At 39.5% G+C, this 18,659-nt stretch overlaps 1 protein-coding gene across 6 annotated transcripts in view; it reads right to left on the bottom strand.

Annotated features, from left to right (window-relative positions):
• Window positions 1-18,659, bottom strand: part of MAST4 (microtubule associated serine/threonine kinase family member 4) — a gene marked incomplete at its 5' end in the record, with an annotated part of 211,650 nt that overhangs the window by 164,707 nt on the left and 28,284 nt on the right. For 5 of the 6 annotated variants that reach the window (XM_082191834.1, XM_082191838.1, XM_082191837.1 and 2 more), the window contains one exon: window positions 10,589-10,710. In XM_082191834.1, the coding sequence (XP_082047960.1) occupies window positions 10,589-10,710 (122 nt within the window). Of the gene's footprint in view, window positions 1-10,588; window positions 10,711-18,659 lie in introns of those variants that run through there. The other variant, XM_082191844.1, reaches the window with a different exon arrangement.

Raw genomic sequence — 18,659 nt, 5'->3', positions numbered from 1 at the left:
GTCATAGTGGTCACCTTTGTTCTTGGAACAATGCTGGAGTTTCGCATGTCTGGTGGCACATGTTCTGTTTCCCAACACTGCAAGAGAAGGCTATGGAGGTGTGTTATGAGGGAGCAATGGAGGCTGGCTTTCAGCACTTCAGTTGGGATTGCGTCCTGTCCTGATGCTTTACCACATGTCTGAGCTGATGACATTCTTCAGATCATCAGTGGAGGAACGAACATCCAGCTCTTCCAAGACAGGCTGTGTCTGGATGCTGTCAATTGCTGTGTCAGAGACCACGTTTTCCTGCGAGTACAGTTCTTGATGGTGCTCTGCCCATCGTTTCATCTGCTTGCCACAGTCCGTGATGATTCTCTCCAGACAAGGTTTTCAGTAGTGCAGTTTCCTTGCCTTTTGGTCCAAAGGCTTTCTTCACACCTTCTATACATTTTGAGAGTGTTACCTCTGTCAGCAGCAAGTTCAATCCTCTGGCACAGCTTTTACCAGTAGCCATTGGCACATCGTCTGGCAATCCACTGGACATCACTCCTTGCCTTACGCAGTGCCACAAGCGTCTTCTCGCAGGGTGTACACTTGTAGTTCATAAAAGCCTCATGCTTTGTAGTGACAACAGGCTCCATGTCCTTAATGCTGACCTCAAACCAGTCCAGTATCTGCTGCTCTCTTTTGCCAAAAGAGGGCATAGCTGTGTTGTAGGTTGCCTTTTTGATGTAGTTCCACCTTGCTTCAACACTGTCTCTGGGGCAGTTCAGTAGAGCTCTCACAAAACTCAGGTTGAGGCCACACTTTCTGCTTTGCACTATGCATCCTCTTTGGCTGGAGAAGGATCTTGCTCACCACCAGGGAGCGATCCATGTTGCAGTCGGCACTGTGGTAGCTCTATGTGATAGGAACACAGTTCAGTAAAGGCGTGACAATCAAGTCCAGCTGGTGCCAGTGGCCCAACCTTGAATGTCTCTGGGACACTCAGTGTTTTGCCTTAGTAGAGAATAACATGATCATGATGCAGAGGCCTTGATATGAGCACAGTAAAAGCAGCCTTTGTCCGTTCTTGTTCATGCTGCTAATACCAAAGTCGCCTTAGAATTTGTTCCACGTGTGATGAGCATCCCCAATTCTGGCATTAAAATCTCCCAGCAGAAATATGTGTTCACGGGCTGGGATCCTCATGACTACCCAGCTGAATAATGCTTTAGTGCATTGTATCATATAAAATCAGGGGTAAGATTTGCCAAAGACTGCACACACTATTCAAATATTTTGTCTGATGGATAGTAGAAGAAGAAGAAGAGTTTGGATTTGATATCCCGCCTTTCACTCCCCTTCAGGAGTCTCAAAGCAGCCAACATTCTCCTTTCCCTTCCTCCCCCACAACAAACACTCCGTGAGGTGAGTGGGGCTGAGAGACTTCAAAGAAGTGTGACTGGCCCAAGGTCACCCAGCAGCTGCATGTGGAGGGGCGGGGAATCGAACCCGGTTCCCCAGATTACGAGACTACCGCTCTTAACCACTACACCACACTGGCTCTCAAGTAGAGTGCTGGTACCAGGTGTTGGCAGAACCTCAGGCAAGACGTCTTAAAATGTTAGAGGAACATCAATGGAAAGGTTTTTTTCTAAGTCTCATAGATACCAGGCAGTGGCCAGTTGGTAAGGAGAGAGTTAAACCTTTCCTTGCTATGTGTTGTAGTGCCAATGATCTCTCCCCCACCCCCATAAGCACTCCTATAAAATTCCAGACACAGTTGCTAGCTACGTATTTAATGTTATTGTGTAGCATAACTAAGAAAAAACAGGACAAATAGATTTCATTACCAATAATTCAAATTATTATACCACTCTATAATAACAGTACTCCTATGTTTCCTCATAGACTAAAAACAACATAATAGACTATAATACATTAGAAACAGCATCTTTCTGCTTGATAGTGACACATAGGAAGACAATATTCTATTGGATAATTTCTCTTACTACTTCCCTTCTTCCAGATCCTCCTTCACCAAGTTTAATTTCTGTTGTAGTGACCTCCAGCAATTTAAATTCTAGCTTTTTATTTAATCGGTCACCATCTCATGGTTTATCATGAATCAGAAATGCCACAAAAGGCTTTATCACTATGACTAAATGCTCCAGGGCTGCAGACAGCTGTCCACAATGCACCTGTTGATTAAGATAGAGATTTGCTAGCTGTTGCTTGTGTCACATCACCCCCAATACCAGTCAGCAGCAACAAAGCTCCTATAAGATTCCATGGCCACTTTTAAGTCACTGCTTCTATACAATTGTGTGTGAGTGCCTTTTTGAAAATCAGCAACTAAAGAATGGCTTAAAATTTAAGTGATGACTGCCATTGAACAGCAAATTTGAATCAGTTTTTTAAAAAGTTCCCGCCCTCTACTACGACACCCACTTTAAATTAAAAAATATGCTTTTAAATGAACATATTTATCATCAAGTAAAGAAGAGATAAATGTGAGCAATATGATCTATGCTGCCATTTAAAGTTTACTGTTTTGGTTATAGGGCTTTATAATATATACAGTTTAGGTCTGAAAGCATCATAATCTTTTCCTGTCAACTAGAGGGTTGACTATCTTCCTGGACTTATTATTTTTGTCATATTGCCCATCACAACCTGATACAGTTAAGAATAGCAGAAATTAGGGTACTGAAAATTTACATTTCAAAAAGAAAATCATAAATGTTAAGCTATGAGTTTGGACAGCTTAACAAAAACATCCTAGTATACTTTTGATATATACCAAACTGTCTCCATACATATCACCTCATCAATCAAACAGAAAGATGTTCTACTTTGGCTCCACATGCACCAAGTATTTGCAAATTTGTTTTATTAGGAAGTAAAATTCATTTTCTTCCCTTATCAGTAGGAACAAGATATTTTAGTAGTATCTTATCTAAAATGTCTGAACTGCTCCTGAAATATATTTTCCTTTCGAAATGGAGCACAATTTGAGCACGCATTTGGTATTCTTATTCTTCTTATTCTTCTTCTTCATCATCATCATATTATTATTATTATTATTATTATTACTATTATTATTATTATTATTATTATTATTATTATTATTATTATTATTATTTCCAATTACCTAATCAAAACCTGGGGACAAGGAGGAAGGAAGAAACATTCCACACTGCCTGGAATTCTGCAAAGTTAACCAACATTATATCATACATTAGAAAGTAAAAGGTTTCATCAACTGTAACAGTTGACTTAACAATACAGAGACTGCCTGTGCACTGTAGCAATGAGTGGGAACTGTGTGCAGATTATAAATACACTCTTATTCCCTTTCTCCACTAGGCACTTCCGTCTGCTTCAATGGATTGTAGCGTTGCAGCAGACATGGGAAGCCAGCAGCCTGCAGGCCAATCTTGAGTCCAATTTTGTTCACCAGGCTGTTTTCCCCAACAGCAAAGTAAAAGGCAGCATTTCTCACCACTCCCACTCCAGTACTGGGGTGACTGTGGGTGGAAATGCTACCTTATTGAAAGAGCAGGCAGAGAGCTTTAGCTTAGTGCCAAGATCCAAGATAGAGGATTCCCTCTGCTTGCTCATCTCTGTTGTTGTTGTTTTTTTCCTCCTAATATTTTATTAAGGATTTTCTTGTTTTACAGAAGTAAGTGTAATGCTTCATCTCTAAAGAACAGGCAGATATTCCTCCCCCATCTTGTTTGCCCTTTAGAGCTCACTCTCTGAAGAGCAAGCAAAACACTACCTCTTCATCAGAAAGCTAAGGTTAAGTGGTCCACTTCCTGTTGCTTGGGAGGGTAAATCCCAACATAAACAACATGCTTTCTTTGAAGTACATTTCATAATAAAGAGTAATCAGAAGTCAATAATGAAAAAGGATAAAAACATGAACTGAGTGCGTAAGAACCCTGCTTCTCATTTAGCCAAATGCATTTAAATCTACAATCTGAATTTCAACAACAGATGTCTTAAAAGTCCAGCACTATTTTAATTTCACAGTACATCTAGACCAGGGGTCAGCAACCCGTGGCTCCGGAGCCGCATGTGGCTCTTTTACACCTTTGCCGCGGCTCCGGGGCAGATACTAGCGAGGGGAGGAAGCGCATTGTGCGCCCCGACACTCCCCACTGTGGCAGGCGCTGTCCTGGCTGTGACGTCGCATGGGGGCGGTGCGTGCGTTAGTCACACACCGTCCCAACGTCACCTTCCCGCCCGCCCGCTACACTGTAAGGGGCATGTACGCTGGTCACTGCATTGAAGGGGAGTGAAGAACACACACACACAAAAAGGTAACTTGTTAATTCAACGTTTATTTCTATGAGGAGGAGTAATTCTGAGGGGTCAAAGAAATAATTAAAAAGTGACAAAAAAGTTATTTTTATAATGACGAGTTTTGCGGCTCCCAGTTTTTTTTTCTTCGGAAACGGGTCGAAGTGGCTCTTTTTGTCTTAAAGGTTGCAGACCCCTGATCTAGACAAATAAGAGCAAATCTTTAGTTATCATATTTGTATGCAAGGGTGAGCGGAGTCAGTTTATCTATTTTCAGAATCCCAGTATGGGTAGCTTTTATATGCATTTTGAAATAAGAGCTGTTGCACCTGTGTAGTCATTGTATCTTGATTGGCAGTTGAGTTTGACTATAACAAATGAACATTGAAAACAAAAGGGAAGGATAGGGTACATATTAGTTACAGCACATATGATATAGACTGCACACGGCTCTTGTGCCACCTAGTGGACATCACTTGCACAAACTACTACATTCGTACTTTTAAAGCAGTCTGCTAAATCCATTGCAAAAATCACCTCACCCATCTCACAGGCCAACACTCATTGCTTTGCATACACCAGAATTAACTGCCAAATTGATGGAAACCAGTATGAAAACTAATATAAAATCTTTATTTCAATAATGTAGCATCTTACATATAAAATTATTTCCTTTAAAAAAACTTATTTTTCTTAGTCAATGAAATCTCAACATTCATTTTGTGAAGGAGTAACCTTCTACAAACTTTAAAATGCCAGAAGTTTCTAGTTTTCTATTTCAGTTCCAATCTGGAATGGCAGGTGTAAGAATCTGTAAGGCAGTTAGAAAATGAAGATCTGCATGAAATTTTCCAGTTTGGAATGGTTCTGTTCCCTTTTGTGGTCAATCAGGCATACTCTCCTCTGGTATATTCCATTCCTGCACCAATCCAGCTTTCCCATTATCCCCAACAGTTGGTATTCCATCACTACTGAGCATGTTTTTTGGGACCTCCTTTTACAGATTTTTATTTATTTCTGCAAACTACAGAACTCCTCAAGCCTGATGATACCTCACTCTTGTGCATGGGTAGTATAAAACAACTGGAAACCATGAACTGAGAGACATTCTTTTGGCTTTTTCTAGGTTTTTTCAGGTAACAAAGTTGATGTAGTGTTTTAAGCCTCTGCTGTAATATATTAAAACATGGAAAAGCTTATTTACTGTGGAGGGTCTTACCATTGCCACCATGTCCATTGTTTTATACTTTTATTTATCCATTATTCCTGATTCCTTCAGATGGGGAAGTTACAGCTAGCTACTTTTAATTAATGCTTTTTAACTAATGCTTGAGACTAGAGATACAAAAAGGGCAGTGGGCGTTTCCCCTAGAGACTATGTTACTTCTGTGATCCAGTATTACTTTACATTTCTTATACCACATTTTAATATGGTTGTTTAATCCTTCCAATAGTTCTTTGTCTTCTTCCCCCTCAAGTGGCAGAAAGCAAAGAAAATCCCCCCAAAATTCTTTTATTTATTACTTGCCTTTATTTCTTGCTCGCCTGCCAGGCAGGAGCATGACCCCGAAGGTTGCTTTTGGGAAGAATATACTATTTTTAGATAGTTTGAAGATGTATGCTTTTAAAGCCCTCTTGAGGTCATGGGGACTCTAGATATTAACAGACAAGAAAAGCAACAGTCTTTCCCCAAGACTGTGCCACAACTGGCACTACTCCTTGTGAAATAAAATATAAAAAACTGAATCAGAAAGCTTCTACCAGACCAAATCAGCATGAACTTTAACCAGAAGAGCTAACCTTCTAATGAAATTTTGCATCTGACTCCAGTATTAAAGGACTTTGCAAAGTCTGTGCCCTTCCTTGCTGGGAGGGATAGAACAGGATATGCTTCGAGGGAAGGGTGCACATTTGCACCTATTTATTTATAAAATTTACACCCTTCCATTCTGCTTTATATGAAACACATGAATAAGCATACATAAGCTCACAGTGACTCTGAGAACAGCAGGTATACATTCAGTTATTTTGCCTGCCACATCCCAAGAACACAGAGGTGCTCACAAAATAGAATATGAAAAAAGGCCTGATACAGGTCAGTTTTTAACTCTGGCCATACATACGTGACGGACACAACAGCTTCTGCCAGTGATGGGAGGAAAAAGAGCTATCAGGGGGTTGCACCCCTCCCTCCCATGAAAACCTTTATGGCAAGGCATTTAACTTGGGCATAGCCATGATTTGTTCATTCTTTTTAATGCTCTTTTGTGGGCTCAGAAAATCTTATTTTAGGGAGAAGAGTGGAGAAGCAGAGCGGTCTCTCTGGGGTATGGATCGAAAAATGTGCAACTGAGGCAGTGAGCAGGAAGAGCATTCCGTGAAGCATCTCCATTGCTTGCCTGTGAATTTCCTGTTGCCTGTCCACTTCATGAGCTCTCCCTTGTCCTGAGCCTTTTCTGTCTTGCACAAAGAAGTAGAGTTGTCCTGCTTGCTACCTGGGAGATCAGCTTCCAGCCAACTCTCCTCAGTGTCCAGCTGGTCCCTGACATCCCATTAGTCAGCCACATTAGACAGTGGCTTAAAGCTTTTACCTGGCTTGCCATATCCCCTGCTTCTCTAGTCCTGGGGAAGATGGAGGGGGGGATCTAAGAGCCATCCAGAAATCTAGGAAGCTGGCATAGTGACCTCCGGTGCTCGAGCAGAGGTATCTGGAGCCATTTGTTCTTCAGGGAGGGGCCTCCTCCCATTCCTCCTCCTATGAAGAGTCCTTAGGTTTGAGATCTGGACACAAATCCCTTCCTTGTCCACACAGGTATATCCCAAGAGCAGAATGAGTTAACTTTTTAAAAAAATAAAAAGGCTAATTCCATGAAATTATTTTGTAAAACTTAGAACTCCCCATCAGGAAACACCCTCATATAATAGAAAGATAATTTAACAAAGTAGTCTCTCAGCACGTCTATGAGATTGTCACAGAAGGCAGCATCTAAGCAGTCACAGACCATGTTGTTCACAGAGCAAATCAGTGTGTGTGTGTGTGAGAGAGAGAGAAGAAGAAGAAGAAGAGTTTGGATTTGATATCCCGCCTTTCACTCCCCTTCAGGAGTCTCAAAGCGGCTAACATTCTCCTTTCCCTTCCTCCCCCACAACAAACACTCTGTGAGGTGAGTGGGGCTGAGAGACTTCACAGAAGTGTGACTGGCCCAAGGTCACCCAGCAGCTGCATGTGGAGGAGCGGAGACACGAACCCGGTTTCCCTGATTACGTGACTACCGCTCTTAACCACTACACCACACTGAGAGAGAGAGAGAGAGAGAGAGAGAGAGAGAGAGAGAGAGAGATCAGTTGCAATAAGTATTTTAATTTTGCTGAATATATAGACCATGTCAATTACCAGGGGCAGCACATCCCATTTTGCTGCCTGAGGCAAAAGAGGAATGTGCCACCTGCCCCATTGGCACCCCACAAGCCGCAGCGGGTGCCGCAAGCCTCTGTTATCTGTATTGTGTGGAGGTGTCCACAAAGTACCAGCAGCAGTGCCAGTTTCTGGCAAGATCTCACTGAAAACTGGTGCTGCTGGAGGCAGCACTTCTACACTAGCAGTGGGACTTTCGTTGCTCAAGGCAGCTGCCTCACTCTGCCTCATGGGTGGGCCAGCCCTCTCAATTACAGTGTTGCTCAGTTATCAGGAAGCTCTTTGACCCACTTCAATACTCTTAAACAACCCATTTTAACAGAACAGTGATTTCAACATTACTGCTAAAAAGCAAGCCAGCACTATATTTCACATTCAAATATATTTCCAATTAATGCTTCTGAAGGCGCACTTGTTTATTCTTGCATTATGTACATAAGGTATTTTATAACCTCTCAGGTAGGTAATTGAACCATTTTATTTGAGGAAGCAAAGCATAAAATAGTACTGAAGTACTCCTGAAATACATACAAATACCAAGTTATAATCTAATTAACATAATTATATCTGAAACCATTTTTACAAAAGGCATATGACAATTTAGTAGGAGTTATTATTTTCAATTAAGTGTTTGTTATTTGTTCTCTCCTAAACAAATACAGCAAACTCCCCAGGAAGAAAGGCCATTCCTTTCCATACAGTTATTTTCAGCTGTGGCAATAACAGAGTACAGAGGAATTCTTCTACAAAGCAAGAGAGGAATATTTCAGAAATGAATGTTCTGCTCTTTTCCAACAGCAAATATGTAATAAGGTCAAATAAGCAGCATTTATTTAGACAAATGCTGACTGAGTGAAGCAAAACAGTACATCACTGGTCAAGTATCAGCGTTAAAATGTAATGCAGAAAAATTGAAGGGTATGTTAATTTAGATAACTTCCAATGCTGCATACCATCATTACATGAAAAGCCATTATTTAATAGAACAACCACAATTCTATGTTTCAAGAGAAGTCACATCTAAAAATTGAAATTAGAATCTATGGTACTTCTTTATAAGTGTGTAGACTTTATAAACTCATTCTCTACTACCTCAGACTCTGTACCATGAAAATGGACAAAAATATTGCTATATGTTTCATTTCCATACCTTTCATACTGAAACACTCTGTACATGTGTGAAGGGACTAGAATTTGAGTGTAGAAAGAAATGTCATGTTCATGTCTTTTTGCAGTTTTCCTGTAGTCACTGTGGGAATAGAGTGCTAGACTAGAAAGGTCTTTGGCGTGGTCCAACCTGGCTGTTTTATTTTCTTATTTGTTACTTGACTGAACACTCCACATTGCAATGTTTTGCTTCAGATACTACTTGATACTATAGTTCTAAGTGTATGAAGTTTTTTAATGTGATGTTTTACACATAAAGCTCACTATCCCCATGTTTTCTCATACATAATTACATACGCTAAAATATTTTCAATCCTACATTTATAGTGCACATTCCTGAACTCAACAAAACAGTTCTATCTTTCAGCAAAGTCAGCATTCTTAGCCTGCCTACCTTCCTTATATTATTATTATTATTATTATGACTAGCTCTGTCAGCTTGTCCATTATAGGCAATTCTGTACATTTCATCAGCCATCCCCACTCTGTTGGGGCCTGCTGGCATTTCCATTTTCTTGCCCATACGATTTTGGCAATACTGACAAGTGATTTCAGATTTATAGTTACATTATCCCCATCTACACGAGGCTAGGTCTCAATATATGCTCTATTATATCTGAGATATTTTGAGTTATTTGCCACCAATAATTTGTGACAATTGGGCATTTCCATCACATTATGTTATAAATGGACATTTCCCACAAAACATTCCCAACATTCAGAGCCATTAACTGGGTGGATTTCATTTAACCTTGCAGGTGTTAGATACCACCTCAGTAATAAGTTACATTGTGCATCCCCAACGGGCAGACTGGAGGAGATTTTATCTACCTGTCTCCAAATCTGATTCCATTGAGTAACTATTCCATCTCCATCCTTTCATAACTAAATATATCTATCAGTTTAAATATATATTTTGAAATAAGCACAAGTACTTAGTACTTTCTTATTATCTATAATGAAGTGTCAGGCCCAAGCTTCTCCTTTGGTTTTGGAGAGGTGGGGTGAAAAAATTAACACTAAGATTAAAATAGTCTTCAGGGCCACACCAAGACTGAATACTTTTTGAGGACAGCCTTACCGTTCCATTGACCTGCAAGATGACTTTCAAAAACATATCCCCCTCCCCCTATAAAATAGTGGTGGTGCAAAAGTTGATTCTATTGCTAACATTCCTCTAACTTAGAGATTTAGTACCAGCTGCAACCTGAAGCTCCATCACCCAATTTAAAAAGTCCTACACAGTATGCCAATCTATGTTTTACTCGTTATCGTGATGAGCTTCAAATACACACACCAATATACACATTCCTTTAGTAAGCTACTTGCATGCACATAATAGAACAAAATAATAGAATGTCTTTTTTAAAAAACAAACACACCCCAGTATTTGAAACTAGTGTATTATTAAAAAAAGTGACTGCTTCTTTTTCTTAAATAGACTACTTAAATGGAAAAACTATACTAAAATGTCCTCCCAGCTGAGGTTTTATAGGAAAGCAAGTAAGGCAATTCAAAATTACAGCTCCCTCAGTAAACATAATTCAGATAAACTGTACATGTTTAGTACTATTATATACAGTAACCGACAACAGTTATGTGAAAGGCCCTGAATTACTGTATCTTTTGAAAACAATTTTGGATTATTTGACTGTAGTGCAAATAAACTCCTTGCAGCAATGTTACATAAACATTAGTTTCTTGAATAAACAAATATTTGAAAATATAACTCACCAAGCTAGCTGTCAGAGAAGGCGCTGACTGCCCAAGAGCTTGACTGCGCATTCGGACAAGATTGGAAGTTTCTCCACTTTGCCATGACTGTTGTGTAACAGCATTTGGCAGCAAGTACCTACCTGTCGAAAGTTTAGGTGGAAAAAAAGTTGTCAGTACACAGCCTCTTGCACAGTTAATGGTCTGCAATATTAGTCCATGCAACTCACTGTAAATGGACAAATTTGGTCTGACTTAGCAAGATTTAAACCTCGAATGCTCCTCATAAGCTTCTGAAATAGATACTCAGCTAGCCTTAGATATATGCACATACTCCAGGTAATAAATCTTACTGTGCAAATACAAATATAAATACAAACTTATCCCATTCTAAGAATTAAGTAACTGATGAACAAAAGAAGAAATGAGAGACTTGTGAATAGGAGGATTTTTTAGTTTATTTATGATTTGACCAATTGTTCCTAATGCCTTCTCTTTTTTTAACTTGCACTAAGAATTAATTTTGATCCCTTGGGTGTTCTTTCTCTCTACTTACTTCCTTTCTCCTGTTTCTTGCCTTTTTAGAAAAAAAGACTTGTTTTACTCATTTGGGACCTATCTAGTACATTTCTTTTTTCTTTTTTTAAATAATATTTATTAATAGTTTCAGAATTACAGAAAAAAATAAAAAATAAAAAACAACACTACAATACATAAAAAAGAAGAAGAAAAGCAAAACATAAAAACCAATACAACAATACAGCAAAAAGATTTAAAAAAGAAGACACAAATCCCATATTACATATCTTTAACTTCCATTTGCTTGTTTCATTGACCTCCTCACACCTCCCTTTTTGTATTCTAGTTTAATTAGTTATTTCAGCAAATTCTTTCCATCTTTCTCAATTTTTATTAAATAATTTATCTTAACAATTTAACCTATTAACTCAACAAATCCTTTCCATCTTTTCCCCATATTCTATTGTTCAAATTACCTTAATTTATTTAACCTTATCTTACCATAAAATACCTTAGAGCTTGAAACTTAATACTCAATTATACATAACTCCTGATATCATTTCTACTAGAGCCATATAGTTTCATTCCAACATTTTCCCTAATATTCATTAATTTTAGGCTAATTCCCTAAATAATTTTTTTTCTTTATAAAATTTCTTCCAATCTTCACCCAACATCTCTTCTTCCTGGTCTCGGGTCATGTCAGTCCTTACTGTCCATTCCATCTAGTCCATCAACCTGGTAGTCTTATGTCCGAGGCCCTTAAGTCTCTTCCATGTCCCTTCTGCAGATCTTCTTCTTCTTGTTTATACCTGCACTTTCCCTTGTCTTTTGTTGGTCTCTTTCTTAATTTCTTTCCTTTCTCATTGAGGAGTAGGTCTCTGGGAGGTTCCAACCCAAAATTATCTCCGTCTCCCTTCATCAAACCAGCCCATTCCCCACAGTCCCACTCCCCACAGTCATCAATGTAATCCAAAAAATGTTTAAGAGCATATTTCAAAGTCTCTCCAAAGTTAAGAACCTCCTCAGCTCCAGACTCCCCCTGGCCCACTCCAACTTCAATCTTCAAAAACAGCAGCTTATGCTCCTGTAGGGCCTCAGGTCTCTCCATTTGTATTATTTGAGGTGCAACCGCAACCTCCTCCATTATCTTCTGCACTTGCCCAATCAATACAGGTTCCTGAGTTGGTCCCTGAATGGTTTCTGTATCAATATTCCCTGTTTGTCCACAGTTATTGACCACAACAGTCATCAAATCCATTTTCTCATTCATCAAATCCATCTTCTCATGCGTCTGTTCCAACAAAGCACTTGTCTTGCATAAAGCAAGCACCAAAACTTCCTCCCAGCTCATATTTAGTCAAGGTCAAAAGGACTGGTCCCACAATCTTAATCTCACAGCTGTAGAGTCCTCAAGTAGACTGCAGCAACAATTTAGCAAGCTCCCTCTAGAGGAGACAATTTCTATATGTATCCATCTTTTTAAGGCAAGTCCAACAAAGGAAAATTACTTTCATTTTTCAGATATTTTGTTTCTTTAGAATGCAAAAGGCAACATTGGAATCAGTTTATTTCTCTTCTTTAGCTATCTGTCAAAGTATTCCATTCACAGTCAATGAACCTCTCCAACAATTTCTGTCTCTGACACCCCGTTCCCAGGTTAGAGACGGTGGAAACTTATCTTTCTTCACTCCCTCTCCTGCAGGCGTTAAACAAAGTCCCCCCCCCCTTTTCTCCTGCTTCCAAGGGGGTTTCAGTAGTTATAAATGAAGGAAATTTAAACTTTTTAAACGACTTTCCAGGCTTTAGCTTACAAGGTTTTTGCTTCAGTCTATATACAAAAAGCGGAAGGCGGACTTCCTGTTTTGAACCTTCCCGCTTCGGGTACTTGTTTTAAATCCAATTGTCCACAGGATAAAGTCAGCGCTCTCCGGCAATGGCTGTGCGGCTTCACTCCATGAAAGTAGCAATCAGTTCACAGCACCGCACCGCTCACCCCACTTCACTCCGGAACCCCAAAATGGGGTTCCCCATGAGTAGGGGGTGCTCCTGGTGCCCTGCCGAACCCAACGTTCCCAGGCTTCCTCCGCCTGGGATTTCCAGCGGGTTCCCCACCTTCGCCGTGGCGGGAAGACCCAGTTTCCACGGAGCCAGTTCCTCCAGTCGGAGGAACTCCGCCATTTGCCGATGGCGCTAACCCGGAAGTCCCCCTATCTAGTACATTTCTTACCCAGGGCAGATATACACACAGAACAAACCCCCACCATAAATAAGTCAGAAATTAAATCGTTATAACAAAAGGGGGCTGGAGCGATGTAAAAATCGCTTTTGCTCTCTGGCGCCATCTGATGTTGCATGTTTATAACAAATTCAAAACATGTTTTTTTGACTAATGTAGCTGAGTCCCCAGACTCTGGCACAAGGAGCCTTCATCAAGAAGCTGTTTCCGGAGAAGTGCTGTGAGGGGCGAAAGACTCAATATTGACCTTTGGGGTGGGGGGTCTACTTACTTTACTTCATCTTCTAGCCCTCGGAGCCTTCAAAAGTAAACACTGAGCCTGTTGGGTCTACATACAAAAGAGGGGTTGCTCTTCTGTTTTAATCTACTGTAAATCACTTAGAGATGTATTATTATTACAACATGTTTCTTTATTAATGTATTTATGGTAACACCATCAGATTTGGACAACCTTGGGAAGTGAATGTATTGAATATTGCTAACTGATCTGCTGGTAAGTTTTATGCTCACTTTGATATATTTTAAGTGAATTGTTAATTTCTGCAGTCATGTTATAACTTTAATGTCAGGGAGTTGGAGGCTGCAAAAGAGCTGAGGGGGGAGGGAGACAAGTATAGAGAGCCCAAGTCGGTAATCAGTAGTTTCTCTTCCACGTCAGAGGAGGAAGCTGGGAGGAGGGAGCCGATGCCAGGACCCAGCCACTCACAGAGCAGAGGTAAGAGGAGGCGTGAACTAAGGAGATGGGTCTGCTGGAGACGTCACAAAAAGACACCAGATGACTCATCTGACTCCTAAGAGATGGATGTGCTTTTTGAAACTCTTGTAACTGTTTGAAGTTTTGCAATAAATCCTTTATACAGAGATGGCTGAATGCCTGGAGCTTTATCTCAGCTAGCTTGTCAGCTCATAAATCCTCACATTTAATAAGTATTATACCTGTGTATTATTATTATTATAGACTTATTTTCTGTGAACCACCAACTATTCGTGGAGAAGGCATTATATAAGTAAACTGATTGACTTAAAGAAATATATAGAGCAGCTGTTTTTAAGTAAACAAGAAGATTGCCTGGTGCATACATATGCCTATATGTTTATGAACACATATATGATATTAGGGCAGTTGGCTAGAAGACAGTCTGTAAGAAAAAAATGTACATTCTAGGTAAATCACCACATTTTCAAAAATAACATTAAAACTGAACTGTTCTTGTGACATAAAGACATGCTTGGCTGCTGAATCCTAATGGGAATTATCCCCCTTTCTTTCCAGAGACATGGAAATGGCTTTAAAAAGAACTATTATCACAATAGCACAGAATCTAGACACTATCTAACCAGAACTAAAGGCCCATTAATTTAATTACTGATTTATTATTTTTATTATTTTTAAAAAAGAGTAAAAGCTTAAGGTTACAATCCTATGCACCATTACCTGGATTAAGTCCTACTGACCTCTGAGTAGACATGCCTAGGAAAGCACAGTAATTCTCCCATTGATATGAGTCTTAGAAATACTTAACTTTGACTGTATCATGCTATGTATTTAAGTTCAGTAATGCAGGAAGTAAATGTTAAGATAATCTGCATCAAACAGTGATTTCTTCAAATGACTGTATTTAACTTGAAGGGTAGGAGCAGTAAGAGGATAAATCCCTTCTCAATCTGATCACCAGAGACCCTAGCAACTAAGACTCTAAGACATCACTTTTATTAGTACAAACTGCTGCAGCGCCAGCAGGGTGAAAAAAGAAATATGTAAATGTTAGTGTTTGTTTTTGCAATAATGTATGCAGAATTAATGCAACCATCCCCATTAGACTTAATAGAAAAATAAAACAATTGATTAATTTTAAAACCATTGTTATGAAACCCTTCATTATTGTTATCTTGGTTCCTTGTAGTTACATCAAGAAACTTTATTTAAATCCAGTTTGGGAGGAATACCAGCAGGCATTTAAAAAGCATGTTGCTGTTTAATTCATGCATCATTTGCTGCTTACAACTTAAGGAAATTAGCATCTGTCAAGTGTATTACTTAGCTGCATATGGTTAAAATTAACGGACAATGCTTCTTTCCCTGCCAGATTTAAAAGAGAGATAAAACATTTTCCCCCAATCTGTCCATTAAAGCTGATATAATTCAATCAAAGCTAGAAGTACAGATGACTTAATTGTGTTGTCCTTGGCCACTGCATTGTACAGAACCCCCATTAACAAAATTCAGCACTTTCATGCCCCTTCCTCCACACAGTAATAAAACCTATCTAGCTCATATTATTGAGGTGCTAAAATATCCTCAATAGTTTGAAATAATTGCCCAGTTAACATTTACAATTAGTGTTATTTTAATTCTTTGCTCTTTCAGAATGACTACTGCTATTTCACTATGATCTGTAATAAAGGAAGAAATGAGTTTCAGCTGAACCTTAAGCCACAATTAATGTCATAAACGTCCATCAATGAAAACTCTTCAGAAATGGCTTAGAGAGTGGCAGAAGCATGCTACTTTGGACAAAGCGGCCTGTTTCTTAAACAAAAGTTTTTCAAGTTTCATGCATTTATTCTTCTATTTTAGAGCAAATGTACTGAAACTGCCTTAAATTAAATGCAAGCTGGGGAATCTTTAGCCCCCAGATGTTGCTGTACTAGAACTCCCATCAGGCCCAGCAAGCACAGCCAATGGCTAGGAAGAAGGGAGCTGTAGCTCAGCAACATCTAGAGAACCACAGGTTCCCCACCTCTGAGTTACACAAACACCAAAGCAACTTTCACAAATTTCAGTTAAAACAAGAAGCATTGGGGAAAATAACACTCTGCCCCAACACCACAAGAACACAGGAATAGTTCTTCTGCTGCATCACTCCAAGGATCTATCTAGTCCAGGATCCTGCTGTCAACACACACTCCCCAGTCAGAAGCCTGCAAGCAGGGCATGAACACAACAGGCATTGAATGCTTGTTCTCAGTACATGAGATTCAGCGTCTGCCTCTGAACACGGCTGTTACATTATTCTGCTATCACAGCTAATTGTTCAATTCTTCTTTAGAGTCATCAAATAACATCTTATTTGCAGCAAACATCATAATTTAAATATGTGTTGTGTAAAAAGCTACTTTCATTTATCCATCCTAAACCTAATCTTAAAGTTAATTATACTGGATCCCAGTGCTATCTTGGGATCAGCTGGAGGTCAGGGAGTGGTATTCCCCATCACTCGCTCTGTACCACTCAGTTTTGTATTTTCATGGTTTGTTCTTGGCTAGACAAACCAAAAACCCGGATTCAGACACAACACTAAACCAAACCATGGCTTAGCTCAGGATAGCACAGGATGAAGGGAGACGCGAAGCAGCCACAATGTTTGCTCCATGCATTCATATAAACGTTCACTCACACTTAGCCATGGTTTGGTTTGGCTTAGCATTACATACAAACTGAGCCACTGACTTAAACAGCATAGAATTAGTTAGACTGCATTTTATTGCCTGAAATAACTGCCTGAAATTGCTACACAGCATAGTAACCAAATTAAAGGCATTTCACCTTTATTTTTATTTATTATATATAAATAAGGTAAAGTCAATTTCAGCATCCTAAAACTTCTTAGCATAATGAACAAAAACATTTAAGTTACTACAATGCAATACTGCTCTGTAATAAGTAATAGAAAGGAAATAAAGTCACACATTTTAGTTCACTTTGAACCTAGTTAGACACAGCACTCTTCACCTCCAGCCCATTTAGAAAGCCATTATTTTCTATCCTGAATTCCACTTTCAGCATAGCCTACTAAGCCTGTGGAGCATTCTCAATTCTGACAATTTAAGCCCGAGCCCAAGTGATTGTATAAAGCCCTTTGATGTTACTTCAGCTCATGAAACCCATTCACTGCAGCAAAGGAGCTTTGCAGTTAACCAGTTTTCCTGCTCCATGACAGGAATAAATCACGCAGCTTTGTTTTCTGCATTTAATATTTTAATAAAGGGAAATCAAGAGCCTTGACTCAGTTCGGCAGTGAATTATAACCAATTAGTTTGAACATATAAATTGCTGTTGATATATTTAATTTAAATAGAGAATTTGTTATTAAAATATATGGTGGTAATTCAGAAACTAACAGCAAAATGGCTACCCACGCTGTACATTAAAAATTGTCGACAGTCTCCTAATACACTTAAATTTAGAATTCATGAATAATTTTATGAAGTGACATGATTGACAAGCTTCTCTCTTGAGATCTATAGCAGCTTCCAGAAAGGCAAGTAGCTAAGAATGTGAAAGTGGCAGGGAGAATCTAGTGAAAAAGTATATAGTTAATTTGACTGCAGAATTCTTCCTTCTCCACCATCAACAGACTTATTGGAAAATGGACAAGTCTCCAACTGACAAAGTTGAGGGGAAATAACTAAAGGTGGAGTACAGAAGGATCAAGTTGTCTGTTTGCAAAAATGAACATGTTATCCATGGGAAACTAGAGTTTTACTCTAACAACAACAAAAAGGTGTTTATAACACACACAAAATCACATTATACGCATCACTCTCCAAATAGATAGCTGTCACTTCTGCTGGGCATGTTGACATTTTCTGCAGGACATTTTAAGATTCCACTGCTTGGTTTCTGAGTGGCACAACACAGCTCACTCTCAGCATGTATCATCTATAGGCATCTGACACTGGAAATGGAGCTCTGATTCCTGAGACACACCCACCCCCCAGGAGCCACAGCAGTACATTCTTAGTGGAATTAAAGGTCCATTGAGTAACTTCTACTTTATGTAAGTAAAAAAAAGAGCAACCCAAAAGCTACCATGGTAGTAAATTAGCCTTGCATGTAAGGCCACAAAAGTTACTAACATGCTTTTTTCTTTTTACTAGCCTGCTGGGGCTGGCAGAAAAAGGACAGGGCTTCATCATTTTGCAAGAGCCAGCTGCAGTTCTATACTAGGTACATATGACACACGAAGTGTTCTGCCATTCTTCTACCAGCCTGCTCACTTGCCTGCACACAATTCCTTCTCATCTATGACTAAGAAGCTAGTGTATATATCAGTGACAGGGGCCAAATGCGCCCTTCCACACAGTCTACCTGGCCCTTGGGACTCTTGCCACATCACCCCCCTCCCTGGCCCTGCTCCGCACTTTCCTTGAGTAATTCTGCCTGACTGGGGTGTGTCATTGATTTCTTATCATGATTCCCTGCTTGCTTGGATGGGAGGGAGGGGTAGAGTGTTGTGTGTAGAAACTAACCTTCTGATCAAAGGCAAAATTTACATTTGTTGCTCTGCTGACTTTTGTCTCCAGTCCCACCCACCACTGACATACGGTCTC

This window comes from Podarcis vaucheri (assembly GCF_965113315.1).
Source record: "Podarcis vaucheri genome assembly, chromosome: 11".
Lineage (NCBI taxonomy): Eukaryota > Metazoa > Chordata > Lepidosauria > Squamata > Lacertidae > Podarcis > Podarcis vaucheri.
This window is presented reverse-complemented; position numbering and strand designations above follow the sequence as displayed.